The sequence below is a fragment of the Oreochromis aureus genome, linkage group 7 (genome assembly GCF_013358895.1).
Source record: "Oreochromis aureus strain Israel breed Guangdong linkage group 7, ZZ_aureus, whole genome shotgun sequence".
NCBI lineage: Eukaryota > Metazoa > Chordata > Actinopteri > Cichliformes > Cichlidae > Oreochromis > Oreochromis aureus.
The window spans coordinates 17,564,926-17,581,946 of NC_052948.1; the positions used below are offsets into that span (position 1 = coordinate 17,564,926).

Sequence of the window (17,021 nt, forward strand, 5' to 3'; positions counted from 1 at the left end):
AGCCAACGAAGGGAAGCCAATATAAGAGAAATATGCTCTCTCTTTCTAGTCCCCATCGGTACTATTGCTGCGGCATTATGGACTGAAGGCTTTTCAGGGAGTTTTTAGGACATCCTGATACTAATGAATGACAGTAGTGCAGCCTAGAAGTAATAAATGCATTAACTAGTTTTTCAGCATCACTCCGAGACAGGATATTTCTAATTTTTAATGTGCAAATGGAAGAAAACAGTCCCACATATTTGTTTAATATGTGCATTGAAGGACATGTCCTGGTCAAAAATGACTCCAAGGTTCCTCACAATGTTACTGGAGGCCAAGGTAATGCCATCCAGAGTAAGAATCTGGTTAGATACCATTTTTCTAAGATTTCCAGGTCCGAGTACAATAACCTCAGTTTTATCTGAATTCAGAAGGAGAACATTAGAGGTCATCCAGGTCTTTATGCCTTTCGGACATTCCTGCAGTTTAACTAATTGGTGTGTGTTATCTGGCTTCATGGATAGATAAAGTTGGGTGTTATCTGTATAGCAGTGAAAATGTATGCTATGCTTTATGATGATACTGCCCAAGGGAAGCATGTATAATGCAAATAGAATTGGTCCTAGCACTGAACCCTGTGGAACTCCATAATTAACCTCAGTGTATAAAGAGGACTCTCCATTTACATGAACAAATTGAAGTCTTTTAGATCGATATGATTCAAACCACTGCAGTGCAGTACCTGTAATGCCTACAGTTTGCGCCAACTGCTCTAATAAAATGTTATGGTCAACAGTATCAAACGCTGCACAGAGGTCTAGCAGGACTAGGACAGAGATGAGTCCACTGTCAGAGGCCATAAGAAGATCATTTGTAAGCTTCACTAAAGCTGTTTCTGTGCTGTGATGAGCTCTGAAACCTGACTGAAACTCAAATAAGCCAAATAAGCCCTTCCTCTACAGATGATCAGATGAGCTGTTAGCTGTTAGACAACTACTCTTTCAAGAATTTTTGAGATGATTAGAAGGTTGGAGATTGGCGTGTAATTAAGCCTTTCACGCATAGTGGAAGCAATTTCTGAACTAACTCAGAAAGTTTCATTGGAGAAAAAGACTCTAAATGAATATCAATGGTACTGAAAGTAGATAATGTTACATCTGTGACATTATTATGAGTAATTTTTTCTCTAATAATTAAAATTTTATTTGTCAAGAAATTCATGAAGTCATTACTAGTTATCATTGAAGGAATGGTTGGCTCAGTGGTGCTCTGACTTTTTGCCACCCTCACTATAGTGCTGAAGAGAAACCTAGGGTTGTTCTTATTTTCTTCAATCAATGATGAATATCTAGCTTTTTTATAAATCATTTTTTCCATTTTCAGAGGCTCAGAAGTACTTGGACATTTGCAAGATGTGGCCTTAGTTTGAACTCACAGGAGAGGAGAAGATGCAGAGACATTGTTGGATCTAAGCTGCTGTGCATGTTGCACTGCACACAGACCCCATATGGCGGAGCCATTACATACTGTGATGATAGAGGATCATGTCAGCTTTCCTGGCCGGGGCACATTAACTGGGCTGCTGGAGGATTTACAGTAAAGGCTCGTGTGGGTCAGTCTAGAGTTGTACACACTGCAAAAAGTATTTCTTTCATTAAACTGTCAGCTAAATAAAATATCTCTTAGATTTGTGCATCAGGTGTCTTAAATTGTCAGACCTGTCATGTTTCCTTACATTGCTATTTGTGGTTGGGAAAATATAAATAGGCAACTGCTAATACATTCACTGAGTTATGAAAAAGTAACAGATTTTAATTCAGTCTAAAATGTTCACCTTAATGTTTTCTTATGATTCCATTTTTTAAAATATATTTCTTGTTTATTAGGGCCCGAGCACTTCGAGTGCGAAGGCCCTATTGTATCTGCTCCGTTTATTATTATTATTATTATTATTATTATTATTATTATTATTATTATTTTTCATTGAAATGAATTGCCTTTTTGAGGGCTTTAACATGCTCAAAAACTCATGAAATTTTGCACACATGCCAGGTCTGGTGAAAAATTTTGTATTTTAATGGTTTTACATATGAGCACTGAGAAATGGCTCTAGAGCGCCACCTATGCCTTGTTAAATGCAGCCCTACGAACACATCGTTTGAGCTACATGTATGAAATCTGGCACACATGTGTATCATGCCAAGACGAACAAAAAAGTCTGTGGGGGCCCATTGACGCAAACCCAACAGGAAGTCCGCCATTTTGGATTGAATGTGACATTTTGGCTCTAATTTTGCCATTTCCATGCCTCGAACTTTTTCGAACTCCTCCTTGGGATTTGGTCGTATAAGCTTCATCTTTGGTCAGTGTCAACTACACACCTGGGCCATGTTAAATTGCAGAGCTTTTGAGTTTTCACGATACGGTGAGGCTGTGGCGCCATGGCGAATTTCGATGACTGGCCATGAAAATCTTATTGTCTCTCATTCCCTCATACATGGTCCGATGTGGACCAAAGAGCAGACATATGATAAGGCTCCACCCCTGAACATATTTCAACTGCCATATTTGACATCAGGGACAGCGCCACCTAGTGGGAACAGGAAATGTCATGTTTTACACTTTGGTGTACAGTATTGTTATGGTTGACATCTGCAGCCTCAAATCTCTCCAGGAAAGCCTTAAGCAGTTGGTCTTGGGTTACAGTGAAAACTATGACTTTTCACTAAAGGGTGTGACCCCAGCAGCATGGCGAACATTGATGTCTCGCCATGAACAAACAAATGAGTATAACTCAATGAAATCCAGACTGATCAGTACCAGACTTTACAGGCATGATGTCAGACCGGCCCTAAACAGATTGATGTGCCCATTGTCAGGACTACGTAGAGCGCCACCTAGTGGGAACAGGAAATGTCATGTCTTATATTTTGTTGCACTGATTTTCACAGGTTCATCGTGGCCACTTCAAAAGCGGTGAATATAACCATCAGTCGCTCATGATGCTTCAGGGCGAAAATTGTGACTTTAAACTGAACGGCGCACCCTGGTGGCAACACGGTTCACCATGAACAATGAAGTGGCTTTTGCGGGGCTTGGAAAGGTTAAAATGTCTTGAAATTTGGCGCACACCTCCAATGTGAAGAGCGTTTTCTTGTTATTTTACCATTTTCATTGAATAGCGCAAAATGGCTCCACAGCGCCCCCTACAAAATTTCAAAACAACAGCCCCTGCTCTGTGTTTTATGTATGAGTCTGAAACCTGGTAAGCTTATGGAAGATATCAAGATGTACAAAAAAGTCTCTTGGAGCAATATCCCAAATCCAACAGGAAATCAGCCATTTTGAAATTAATGTGTAATTTTGGCGCCATTTCCCCTTCTTTTTAGGCACCATTCTTTGACGAACTCCTCCGAGGGATTTCATCAGATTTACGCGATCTCCAGTGCGTGGAATCCAAAGACCTTTGTGATGTTAAATTGCGAAGCTTTTTACGTTCAGGGAAACGGGGTGGTCGTGGCGGAACGTGGAGTTTCAATCACTTGCCAAAAAGCAGTAATCTGCTGTCACTCAAAAACACAATGTCCAATCTCTCCCAAAGGTCGCAAGCGTGATGAGACTCGAGATCGGAAATGTTTGTTATGCCATTTGTCAGTAATGGTTAGAGCGCCACCTAGTGGGATGACTATAATATTGGTTGAATGAGATGAAATTTTAGCTGATGGTTAAATGCATGAATTCCATCAATGTGACATCAGATCGGAAGCGCTGGTTTTAGGTGTTGGGCTTGGCTCGACGCGCCGGGGTGCGAGGGCCCTCATATCGCTGCTTGCAGCTTTAATTATTGATTACTTTTCCTGATTTTTTTAAATTAATCAGTTAAATACGTTCATTATGCTTTTGGAACGCTGATAAGTTTTTTTCTTTATATTTTAGTCAGACCCAAAGGCAAATTATTTGGTTTTAAGATCAGTTTTGTTATTTGAAGCTTTGTTTATCCAAGCATTAATGGATTTTATGTTTATTATGATAAATATACAGAAAATGTATAACCTTCTGTCAAATAAGGTAACACAGAGTGTTACCTTATTTGTCACTGCAAATAAGGTAACACACAGAGTGTTACCTGGCCCAGTCATGCTGACTGTGGTGTCATCCATCCACAGGCCCATTCTCATTTTCTTTAAATGTTTTATCAAAAGTCACAGATTTCCTTGTTTTTTCATTAAAATGACTTAATTGTCACAAAGGCCGTGGTCTAGTTTTCTGCTCACCAACTCATTTATTAACCAATTTAAGATTTCTGCTCCACTTTTATCAGTCTAATATGAGAGTAAACAGATTGTGAAAATGGTCATTTTTTGCAGTGCATGCAGCTCCACTGCTGAGAGGGCCTGTCAGAGGCTGACAAATGGAGAGAGTGCTTTCTGCTGAGAGCAGTCCCTGCAGGTTTCCCAAGTGGGCACCAGCCCAGGGCCGGGAAATTACACATGTACATCACTGACCATCATAACGCTGTCATATGAAAAACTGCATAGCCTAAAACTAAGTTTAGACTGTCCTGTCTGACACACATGCAGGGTTTGAAGACCAGTAACTTGGTTTCTGAAAAGCTGAAGACTTTGGTCAATTCAGGTAAGATGAAGAAGAATAGCCGTACAGATGTACAGCAAGGTCAGTGTGCTGCTACCCCTAACCTCTGTTGTCACCTCCTGTCAAATAAATGGAATTGACTGCTGGGCATTTTCCTGCTCCTGTATCTAAGGGAGACACCATGGAAAATAATAAAATTAGCCTTTATTTTCCACACTTCAGCACATGATTTCCGTACAGGCTTTTTCTGAGTTAGTATTTCATACTTTAGTATTTTGCATATATCTTTAAGTTTAAAATTCTAATTTAGTAAGGGTCAATAATTTGTCAATGCCATACTTCACAGTGACTGCAGCTACTGTGCCCTCTGCACACATCCTCATATACTGTAGCTGCAGTCCTCAAGGAAAGCGAGGTTTCAGCAGTTTAACAGACTGAACCCCTGCAGAGGACAGCTCTGTGGAAGAGTGAAAAATCAGGGCTTTTTCTGCTTCATCCAGAGATAACACCTGACCAGAGTTTCATGTGTGTGTGTGTGTGTTTTTTTTTTTTTAACTTCAGTGCAAAATGAGTTGGTTTTGTAGTAAAAACAGACATAAGAAGCGTGGAATTTAAAGTCTCATAAGCATAAATGTTCTTTTATGATCCAATAAGATCTGCTTTGACCCAAGAGTTTTGCGATGTGCTGCCAAAAACGATCCTCTCTACGAATTACCTCTAACCTTTACACCTTAATCATTCACCGTCCTCTTTAGCCTTATGATGAATGTAATTATGCAGCTTCATCAAAGCAAGCAAATCAATAAACTAATCCGCAAGTCCATCGTGCCTTCTTCAGTGCCGGTCTTTTTCCACTTGAGCAGAAACGGCGCCAAACGCCAGAGTTATTTTCCATGGCTGGAGAAAACAGATTTCTAAAGACGTCAGTCATGCATCATCGCTACGATCCCTCCATTATGTTTCATCAGTCTGCATGAGTGTTTGTTGGCCCGGGAACACTCACAGCAGAGCCCCCCCAACCCACCCCCTCCATCTGTGTCGCTGCTGACTCATTGTCACAACCCCTGAATCTGCTGCCTGCCTGCATTATTTACACACTCACCTTCCTCTGTTGGTGCCTCCTCAGCACCTGCAGCCTAAAACTAGAGGCGGGGCAGCTCCAAGCATCCCGGGGTGTTCATTTTAGCCACATGTCCACTTACCACCAGCCGACTCATCGATTAGTCGAATGAAAAAAACAAAGACGTCGTCGGCCATTTGAACAACTGAATAAGTCTTTCCTTCGATTGATCGGCCAATACACCGAGTGTGTTTTGTTTATTGTACCTTTATCTGGAGATCATAGACAAATAAGCTGAGAAAAAACAGTTTCAAGTGCTGCTTTTTCTCTGACTCTTCAGTGTGATTTGCTTCTGCTTCAGTTTTCATCATTATGATGCTGATTTCTGGATATTAAGGACTTAATATTTTCATATTATTATTTTATTTATTATTAAAGCATTCTCATACCTACTATTGCATTTGAATCCGGACAGTCTTCATAAAAAACTTGAAAATGATATTGTGATATTGATATGATCCTGTTGAACTTGAAATGTTATTGTACATGCTACAGAAGGACAGCGAGCTTGAAAGACTTTAAACTATGACAGTTATAAGTAATTTCAACACCTTAAGCTGCCAAATAAAAACGTTTACTTCTAATTCTAATTGAGCCCTTCAGATCATGTATGTGTAGTTAATCTCCCATAGAAACAATATTCAGAGTTAAACAGCATATTGGAAGCATCAGATTCAGTGAACTGACTGCAGAAATAGTGGAAACACTGTAAGAGTAACAACTCTGCTCCTCCCTGTGTCTGTCAGAAGTCCTGCAGGACAAAAAAAAAAGAGACCTCGCTGCAGCAGGTATCTACTGCTGCATTGGCCGGGGAGAGTGCAGAGCTGCAAACTAAAGGACAGTGATACGCACACATGCTCTGCTCCCGGCAGCACTGCTGCACTGAAAAGATGGTTAGATTTCTTTGAATGCAACAAGGATCATGCCCATCAGTACTCTGCCTATATCCAATCGCTGAAAACCCTTAGTGGTGAAAATGCGGTGTATTTGAAAAACTGTAGTCGGTGTCGTTCTGTGTCACCTTGTGTGCTCAGCTGAAGTTTGACTGCAGAGCTTCCTAGCTGACAAAAAGTGATCTGCCCCCCAGTGGAAGAATTTGGAATAATAGAGGAGCAACTTAAAAGCGAGCTTCCTGGGATTTGTATTTTATACAGAAAGGCAGTGATGAGAAGACAACAGCAGACAAACACCAGCTCAGAGTTTTTAGTTTTATTTAAGGTTCATTTTTCCAGACCTGCAGAGGACAGTTCACTTCCTTTAAGCGTCTCAAATTTGTCGTTTTGTTTATTTTTTCCTTGCAACATCATGTTAAAACCCATTGTATGACTCTGTGTTGGTTTCTCCTGGATGACTTTGTTCATTTTGTGAATACTGTTAAATAGAGAACAGCAGGGGATGGGGGAGGATGGGGATAAGAGAGACAGAGCAAGATAGAGAGAGAAGAGAGCGGTAGAGAGAGCAAACACAGATCAGAATTAAGACTTCAAAAAGAAAAAAAGGCGGTGGTCAGAGAGGTTGATTTTAAATCCTAAAGGCTCCTTAAATCACTACTACAGTACTTGGTATTGTCTTGCGGCGCCTTCCTTTGTGACACATGATCAGATACAGTTGTCAAAGTCACGTACAATATTGCATATTTTCAGCAGTCCTGATGCTCTCCTTCCTATCGCTCAAGCTTCTCTCTCTCTCTCATCTGTCCATTTTAAGGCCTCGTTTAAGCCCTCGTGGGTCAAACAAAGGGACCTGTTAACCCCTTTATTACCCTCGTTAGTATTCGACATATCCTCATCCATCTAGTCATTGTCCTTACTAAGTGGTGGCTGTCCATGTTAGGGCTAGCTATTGTAGGTACCACACAGTGGCACTGTGAGTCTAACCCTAGTGCTCAGGATGTGTGCCACGATCTCCCAAAGCCCTGGCTCCCTGCGGTTAGGTGGTGCTCTATCCTCTGATACAGAGGTTCAGCAAAATTTTCCCTCCAGCAGGATGGGGCCAATGGGAGTTCCCCTCAACTAAAGAGAATGTGAGCCAAGTGGCCTCTCAAAGCAGGCCATTTGTGTCCTTACCTAACAGGGAGCCCATGCATAGCCTGTGCCCTCAACTCCCCTGTCTCATCTGCATCTTGGCCTTTACTAACCAATTCTCAGCTTCTTTTTTTTTGTTTTTGAGGTTTTGTTTTATTTATTCATTTTTAAACCCACTCAACAAAAAGCTAAGACCAACCCCTCTTCTCTCCAGCCCCCTTCAGACATGCGCTTCTTTTTGTTAATCTTACACATCAGCTAAACGTCTAGATGGTCACTTGTTCTGTATTTCAATCACCATCTTGTTTGGCTGGACCTGGTGGCATTTACAAATCAATCTGAAGTTTGATTGCACGCAGGCATGTTGGCGGACAGGCACACACACGATGATGATTCACTAGGAGGCGGCTCTAAACAGCTATACATGTACACAATATTTTATCTAATCGACTCCTTTTCTCATTCACAATGTGATTACTACACTCCTCTTTGATGTGATTTGCCTATTTCCAAAGACAGATCTGTCACGATGCCTGTGTGTAAGAAGCAGGGTACGGTAGGAGATGCTGACAATAATTTTTGCCACCAAAGCAACAAGTCTTTTCCTTTTTTGTCTCCCTTAATAAATATAAAAGTGACTCAAGTCTGAATGACAACTCCCTTTGAAAGAGGTGATGTCATGAATCCCATGTCTGAAAAGGGCTTCCCTCTATCATCTCTCCTTATTCTTGAAACAACTGTAAGAATTAACCGTTTCATAGACTCCTGTTAAACTGGGGAGGATGAGGGTCTTTGGGGCAAAGCTTCAAAGAGCAGATTCACAGCTTGGTTCATTCCTCGAAAACTAATCAAGACTTCAACTTTCAAAAACACAAATGCTGTTCATGCTTAATCATTAGTTACTTTTAAAATAAAAAGACCTCACATCAGCTAATTTGTTTATTTGCCAGTTTGTGGAGTTAACTCTCATGTCACCACTGGGTGCTCAATCCTATATTGATTCTTGTGCTCTCCGTTAACAGTAAGCTACATAATGAATCCCATGTTACACCCAGAACTAGGTCTAAGGAGTGGTGATGGCAGCAGACAAAAAGGTACTGATAACTTCTGTGCCATGAACAAAAACAAAATAAAATGCCTTCAGAGTGGACAAAAAGGAAGGACGAAGAGAAAAAAGATGAAAGCATGTTTGTTACTTTGTTAATTTTTCATACTCTGCAGATTGGTGTGTATTGCATTGGGAGGGGGAGGGGGGAGGGTACAAGATGAGTGGGTATAAAGTGGTAGTGGGGCAATGGATGGGTGTCTGCTGTAGTCTGTGTTCAGTGGCGGTCCACAGCAGCACTCTGTAGCAGCTCTGTGGAGGGCTGTCCCGGGGGTCTGAAGGCGGTCTGGAAGCCTGGGGGAGGGGAGTGGAACTGACTGGCGGGGTTGGCTGTGGGAGGGGGAAGGTAGGGAGCCCAGCCGGCGGCGGCTCTGTGGTGAAGAGGGATGTGGGCATCGAGGAGGCTGCTGTGGAGGGGCTGGGGAGTGGGCATCGCTGAGCTGGCAGGGCCGTCCATCTCTGTGAGCGCCTGCAGGGATTTAAGCCAGTGTGGTGGGTTATCGTCCTGGAGGCAGTCTAAACTGTTGCCGGCTGAGGCTGGGATGCCTGCGGAGGGTTACGGAGAGGGAGGACAAGAGATGAGTGATGGCGAAAAAACCACAACACAAATCTGACATAAAGATTTTTGTGATCAGCTGCTTTGTTGAAACATTTACAGTGCTGTCATCATTTCTATTCGATATAACAATATATTGCTTATATGACACACCAAAATGGAAAAAGTTATGCAACTTAGTTTGAAAGGCATTTCTTAATCATGTAGTTAAGACACTAAATCAGTTTAAAAAACACTTCAAAATATTTTTTGTCTTTTCTGTTATCAGTCATAACAGCTGGCACACATTTACGCTTTATGCTAAAAAAATGAAATTCTTCATACTTTCTTCATTTTGTCATCCAAAGCTGTCTAAAAATTTCAGAACTCCAAGGTTAGTCTTGTGTGAGCTTGTCACTTGCGCTACTCCCTCTGCTTAAAAATGTCATAAATGACCACATTGTGCCAGTTGCTTTTACCCACTTCTACGACAGTGAAAATGAGGAAGCATTTTGATGCCTGTAAAATATTTATGGTGTTTTTTCCTTGCTATTATTCTGCTAAATACGCTGATGGAATTTCCCAGGATATGTTTGACATTCAAATCAAACATCATACCAAACTACTCATCCTTACTACTAGATGGAAAATGACTGCCTACAATTATGACTTGGCGAAAGATAATAACAACTTGATTTCCATTACCACGAAAGACAAATCAAAACAAGAATCTAATAACTCATCCATGATTTGTATGCACCCAGTTTTAAACTTGCTTAAAGGTGTCAGCCTTTATCATGTTAAATATTAAATATCAAGTAATTTCACTAATAGTGCCAATGATTTTCCTTTGGGGTATCTTTGATTAGATAAAGGCAATTTGAGGAGGACTAAGGATTCTTGACTCTTTTCTGATGTTTTTACAGACCAATCTTTAAGAATCTTTAGGACTAAACAATAATTTCAAACAAACAAAAACCCAAACCAGTTATTTTGGATTTTTGCTTCATAAAAGATCTGAAATGTTGCTGTGAACTAACTGCCAACCTGTAATAATAGCGGGGTCCATCCAACTGCCTGTGCCGTCCCAGCTCAGGCTGTGCGACATGCCTGCTGGTCCAGCTGGCCCACCAATGTGGTTAACACTGTTGGAGGATGAGGAGGAGGAAGAGGACGAGGAATTTGGGAGGCCCCCAAAGTTGATATTGATGTTGGGCAGAAGAGCCCTGAGACCATCCTGCCACTCTTTCACATTTAAGCCGTCTATAGAGCTGCTGTTTTCTGCAAGAGAGAAGTAAACAGACATGTCAGCTCCTCAGGTGTTTTTGTGGTTAAGTACAAAACTGCATCTGCCAGCAGGAAAAAAAAAAAAAAAAATCAATACAAGCTAATCAAAACAAGTATCATAATGCCATGTCGCAGCACACATGTGCTGTGAAATTAAATAGCTATAGTCTATTCTCTGTTTTAACATGCACTACTGCAATGTGACACAGAAAGGTGCCAAAGTGACCCACGGGTCTGGTACCTGAGATGGGGATCCCTCCCAGCCCTGTGTTGTGCTGAGGCGGCAGATTCAGGTCCAGGAAATTACTGTGTGAGGCAGCACTGGCTGAGTGGTTCAAGTGTGTGAGGTTATTCCGTGTGGGCACGCCCAACCAGGGGTGTCTGGCAGCTGGCTGCTGCTGACTGGCCTGGCTGTTGTGAGTGCTGGGGAAACTGAAGGAGCTGTAGATGGTTCTGTGGTGCTGTGGGACACGTGGGAGGCCACTGGGGAAGTGATGGGAAGCGCTGGGGTTAGGGTTGGAGGGTGGCAGGCTGGGTCCATGGTTGCTCCCCTGGATGAGGGGCCCTGGGGATGAAGGGCTCTGATCCTGTACTGACAACTCCTTCTCTATCAGGTCAGCCAAAGCCTTGCGAGTCACATCGAAAGGATCAAAGCCCAGGTCATCATCCTGCTGTTTGCTGGACGAGCCAAAGCCAAAGGCCGCCTGCCAGTCTGTGGAGGACGACACTGGTATTGTGTCTGAAGGGAGAGAAAACACAGAGGTTATAGGAGACACAAAACTTGGACTACCAGATAAACTTAGATGAGATTACACCTGCAATAGCTTTGAAATTTCCTTACATGCAAATTCAACTTTTTTCAATAATCTTATACGTTTGAGCTTGAATAGATATTAAATACATTAAAATGTAAGTGCAACTTGTGCCCTAGCATTTTGCTGCTTATTACATTACCTACATTAGTCATATGGGCTCATTGTTTAGAAAACAAATTTTCAGAATACAGCAGATGGAGGTAATCAAAATGTTTGACAGCTAGATTAAACATGGTGTTATTCTACCTGATGTGAAGAGGCTCTGTGGTTCAGGGGTCATAGGCCAGTCAGAACTGCCGCGAGGGGAGCTGGGGAAGGGTGGCAAACCAGCAGGGAGGGGGTTTGGATGTCTGAAGTTACTGTTGTCTGAAAAGAGTGACTGGGACTCAGCCGCAGCACCCTCAAAGGGCGAACGGGCTGTGATGTCTGACATGCTGATGGGCACTACCAGGCTGGGCTTAGTTAAACCCGGGGGAGGGGAGGGCGAGTCACTTGTGGGTATCTTTATTAAAAAAGAAAAAGAAAAAAAAAAAACAAGAAAGAAGAAAATGTTTGTGAAGTTGTCCTTATTACTGCTGGTTCATACTCAGATTTATATTTAAACAAAACAACCACAGAGGTTGGTTAATGCTGTATTACCTGTTGTAAAGTCTCGCCATTTACCATACCGATAGACTCTGGAGGTTTGTCACTGGGACTGCAGGTAGAAAATTTACATAAAGACAGGGAAAAAAAAAGATCATTGCAAAAATAAATACACAATTGTTTTATTCAATAACATGCAAGTCCTTTTCCTGAGGAAAAACCCATGTACCTGTTACTGTCACAGTTAGAGGAGAAGGGGGACAAGGCAGTACGCTGGCCTGGACCCAGCTCTGTTTCTAGCCCATCTGAAGTAATAGCTTCTTGGTCTAGATAGTCTAGCAGTGGAGGGGACTTGCGGTCTTCTGAAAGCCCGTTGGACAGCTTGTTATGCCCTGACAGTGTCGGCCACCCATCTTTACCATTGCTACTGTTGGTTCTGTTACAAAGCAGGACAGAAATTAACCACCCTGCACTGTGAGTAAATAATAAAAATACAACAAATAAAAATATTAATAAATACCAACCTCTGTGTGGAGTTGGATTTACTCTTTGACTTTTCTGTTCCACAAGCTGGAGGTTGTAGAAAGCTAGGGTTAATTTTATAGAGGTCTTGGAGGAGTTTTTGCTCATACTCTTGATGTTTTCCTGCCTGAAGAAACAGCATAACATGAGTCAAAAAGGTGCTTTAAACCACAACTGACTCTCATTGTGGGAAGAGGGGAAAAAAAAAGTGTACCTGCATCTCCTCTTTAGTAAAGCTAGCTGCTTCATCCCCCAACTCATGTAGGTACATACAATCAGGTTTGGGACACTGCATACTTTTGAGGAAGTAACTGCAGTATTTTGTTGTGCCTAAAGAAGCCTGCAAAAAGAAAGAAATAAAAGAAGAAGAAAATTTTACATAGAAATTCATACTAATTCTTTTCAAAGAATTCTTTATCTTCTCTGTGTAATCTACATTGTTTACAATGATGTTTGTGTTAAATAGCTAGAAGCAGAAAAGAAAATGGAGAATTAATCTAATTTTTGTGCACTTTAAAAGACTACTAAAATCACTAAAAATTAACAAAGATCTTTGTGTCAACTTCTCACCTTGAGTGTTCTGCCATCAACAACCACATTGTTCACACACTGTATTGCTCTTAGAGCATCTTCAGAGCGGATGTAAGTGACATAAGCGCTGGCACTAGGCCCCTAAAAAACAAAACAGGTAAACAAACATGCAACTGATGCGGTTGCATACTTTTATGAGCTCATTGTAGCTATGAAAGAGGATTTTCATTATTAAATTGCTGTTTTAACCTAATCCACCCTCCTCACCTGTGAACCTGCGTAAGATGTGCTATTGTTGATGACCACTTTATGGATTTTCCCAAACCTCCCAAAATACTCCGGCCGTTTTAGGACCTGTGGGTAAAATACAGCAACACGTGACAAAGTGTTGGGCATACTGAGCTCTTTCAAACTGAATATTCAATCAGGAGGAAGCTGCAGGTAAAAACGTTTAAATATACGTAAAGATCATTGTTTACCAACACCAACAAAGTACAGTACAACTTCACTGCATCTGTCAAGCCCAAATCTACAGTGACACAGCCACTTCCTTAGCTGCATCAAACTGAATACCATAAGTTTTAACGCTCGTGTCACAGATAGCTGAAGTGTAATGTAAGCATTACACTCACCTCTGGGTCAGCGAGTCGCTGCGAGAGCCCCACCACAAACACCAGATTTCTCTGGACCACTCTGACACTGGCCAGATGCTTGCGGTTTTCTGTCACCTTTTGCTTTTTCTCATTCTGTTTCTGCTTCTTTTCATTCTTTATCCTTTGGATCTCCTCCTGTGACAGAGGCTTGTACACAGCAGGGTCCTCTGGATAAGGCTACACAAAAACAGAAAGAACTGCGTTACAAACAGAAATATCTCCCATTCAAAGGAAAAAAATTACTAATTTAAGGCGTGGTTACACACAAGTTACACCTGTGTAATTGTAATTACATGAGGTCTCCTCCAACAAGACTGCTGAGCCAACCACAGACAAATCATCCTCCTGTTTAATGAGTTTAATGGCATCTACATCCATTTCACCTTTCTGCATGCGGGGCAGAGGCCGTTCTCATCTGTACGGATGCGGTGCCAACAGAAGCGGCAGATCTGGTAGCCACAGGTGCAGGGGAAGAAGTTGACGTCATCAATCTCCAGCGGCTCCATGCACAGAGGACACTCCATGGGGTCGTCCTTCATTTCAGGGCTGTGGGACATCCTATGGCGCAGCAAGGCTGAGTACTGAAGCGGACCACAGAGCACAGGGCTACCAAAACATAAATGAAGAGTATAAGAGCTCCACTCAGAACTGACTAAATATAACAAGCAATATATTTACAATTTATTTAGAATGACTGAACTTGTTGTCAGTGCAGATGCTTAACAGCAGAAAGGTATAGCCCTTTCGATTGAACTTCCAACGTGACAATATATCAGTGAACACGCCAAAATACTTTTAATTGCATTTTTAAATGCAGTTTTTTTGAATGCCAAACCAGTTACTTAAGATTACCCAGCATTTTAAAACAAAGTCTTTTAATCAATTGACAGCACAAAGTAGAGAAGCACCATTATAACAGCTAAATATCAGTATCAGCCCTGTTGACTACCTGAAGATTTTAAAAACAATCTGATTTTTTACTCTTTTGTAAAAAAAAAAAAAAAAAAGAAGAAAAAAAAAAGGGGGGTAATAAATGAAAACAACAACACACCCACCCCTATTGGCATCAGCTATAGGCCAAACTGTTATTTCAAACATTGTATCAGCTCAGGATTTCAGTGCCTCCCTAGTAATACAGCTGAAAATCATTGTGCTACACACAGAGCTGTAATATTTAAGTGATACATCAAAGATTAAGAAAAAGGTGTCAACAATACTATTTCAAACGGTCCTAAATGAATATATCAGACCGTTTTCTTTAGACCTCAATAACAGTTAAATATATCTGAGTGTGCTACATCGCGCAAAGAAAAACACTCATCGGTAACACCTCTACAGATGACCACGAAAAGGCTTGAATAATAACGGGTCATTCTGGCCTCCACAGATGGAAGATTTGTTGCATTCTGTTGAGGTCTTTTCATTGGGCGGCACTGGTTTTGCTAGCTAGGTCTAAAATAAGCCAAATGGGTGTACTTATCAACCCAAGCCTTTAAAAAAAACAGAACTAATGGTCGCAAAGTGATAATGCGGATGTTGTGGGATCTTTCTTGGGCTGACACGTCATGGTCGACGTTAAAGACAAAAACAATAAAATAGGTTTATTTACGAATGAATCGCCTGTTGTTGGCATTTAAACCCCAGCCTGTTTTCTACGTGACAACACCGCTGCCAGCAGACGAGCCCATCGAGAGCTCGATAAAAACCTAAAAGACTATAGACATCCAATGCCGGGCAGCATTTTCGCAAATAAACCTACACGTACACGGCTATCGCCGTTTTGCGTTTTCACTCGCAGACATCCCCACTAAAGACGTGAACAAATCGTGTTGGCCAAGCTGGTAACTTTAGCTGCTTAGTCTCCTGGATCGTACGTTATGACAGATGTTATTTGACTAACCACGGGCTAAGCTAACATTAGCCGCGAACTGGCAAAAGACGCCGGTCTGATTGAGACCAAGTATTCCGTGACAACCGCGATATTAATCACAAATATAATGCATGTGGATATGAGACGTTCCCCAATATTGACGTTCGTAGTTTAAAAAAAACGTATGACATAACGTTATGGTGCCCCCCATATAAAAAGTGACAGCTTGCTTAAGCTAACCCGTAGTTAGCAGGCTACATTATCAGAGTGTACGAGGGTTTGGAGTTGAGCTGACGACGAGGCCTTACATAAGCTAACACTGAACTGGGAACAAGTTGTTGGCACTATAAACAACTGTCATTGCTCAAACGACATTAAGATTAGCTGGGCAGAAATTCAGGAAGAGTGAGAAAACTTTACAGTCAGTCAGTAAAATCGCAACAGACATAATTGTCCTTAATTTACTGAGGCAGAATGGAACCTGGCTAGCTCAGCTAGCAGCTTGGCTAACGTTAGCGTTACTTACCCTGTCCGTATTTAGCTTAGGATTCCTCTCCAAGGGAGTCACACTAAATTGGGCGGGGACTGCGAGCCAATGTATCTGAAATGTCAAAATATCTATAGAGGGTCACGTAAGATACCAGTAGTTGTGTTGTTCTGTTGTAATTAAAAGGCTATAAAGATGTTTTGCCCCTTTCTTTTCTTGGTATTGTGGAGACAATTTACGCTCAAACCACCATCTTAGCTAGCATTATAGTTGGGAGGAGGGAGTGGGGCAAGTATTCAGTGCCACTGAGTCTGCGCAGATGGGCTGATGCTTTCAGGGAGATGTAGTTTTTACATTTTCCGATCGTTCCATTACGTTCAAGAGGGATGTAGTTCCTACTGCAAAGCTCTTATGAAGGAATTTAGTTCGCCATTATTTTCTAAATTCAAAATGCATATACTTTAAATCAGCCGTCATTACTATGTTAGTTATATTCAACTTTTTACATATCATTCCTTTGCACTACACTTAGATTTTGTGTTATTTTTCGCCATTATTTTTCTACACTACTTTTTCTTTAGTTCCTTATGCGTACTTTTCACCTTAAGATATTTTGTAATAATGTCTTTAAATTTCAGATTATCTATCTATCTATCGATCTATCGATCTATCTATCGATCGATCGATCTATGTCTTCTTTTGCACTGAGATAATTGCAACTCAATTTCGTTGTTCAATGTTTCACTCCTACAATGTCATTAAAGATTCTGATTCTGATTAATTAAGCTTTTTTTTAACAGATTGTATTTAATATATAGTTGCTGTGACACAAAAATATAAAGGAATCTCTTGCCTATCCAACATTATAGAATCTTGTTTTATATTTTATTGTGTAAACATAATTAAAATATA

The 17,021-nt window shown here is 41.2% G+C and overlaps 1 protein-coding gene across 2 annotated transcripts; it reads right to left on the reverse strand.

Annotated features, from left to right (window-relative positions):
* Positions 1-6,889: 6,889 nt before the first annotated feature.
* cnot4a (CCR4-NOT transcription complex, subunit 4a) lies at positions 6,890-16,398 on the reverse strand. Of its 2 annotated transcripts, none has more exons than XM_031755656.2 (13): positions 16,149-16,398; positions 14,136-14,358; positions 13,732-13,929; positions 13,367-13,453; positions 13,139-13,240; positions 12,783-12,908; positions 12,571-12,695; positions 12,276-12,482; positions 12,101-12,158; positions 11,708-11,963; positions 10,888-11,385; positions 10,407-10,640; positions 6,890-9,370 (listed from the first exon to the last, which is right to left on the reverse strand). In XM_031755656.2, the coding sequence occupies exons 2-13, from the start codon at positions 14,307-14,309 to the stop codon at positions 9,042-9,044; spliced, it is 2,394 nt and encodes a 797-aa protein (XP_031611516.1). In that variant the 5' UTR covers positions 14,310-14,358; positions 16,149-16,398; the 3' UTR covers positions 6,890-9,041. The 2 variants fall into 2 exon arrangements, with proteins under 2 accessions (XP_031611516.1, XP_039471279.1); XM_039615345.1 differs by lacking the exon at positions 16,149-16,398 and adding an exon at positions 15,518-15,584.
* Between the last annotated feature and the right edge of the window lie 623 nt (positions 16,399-17,021).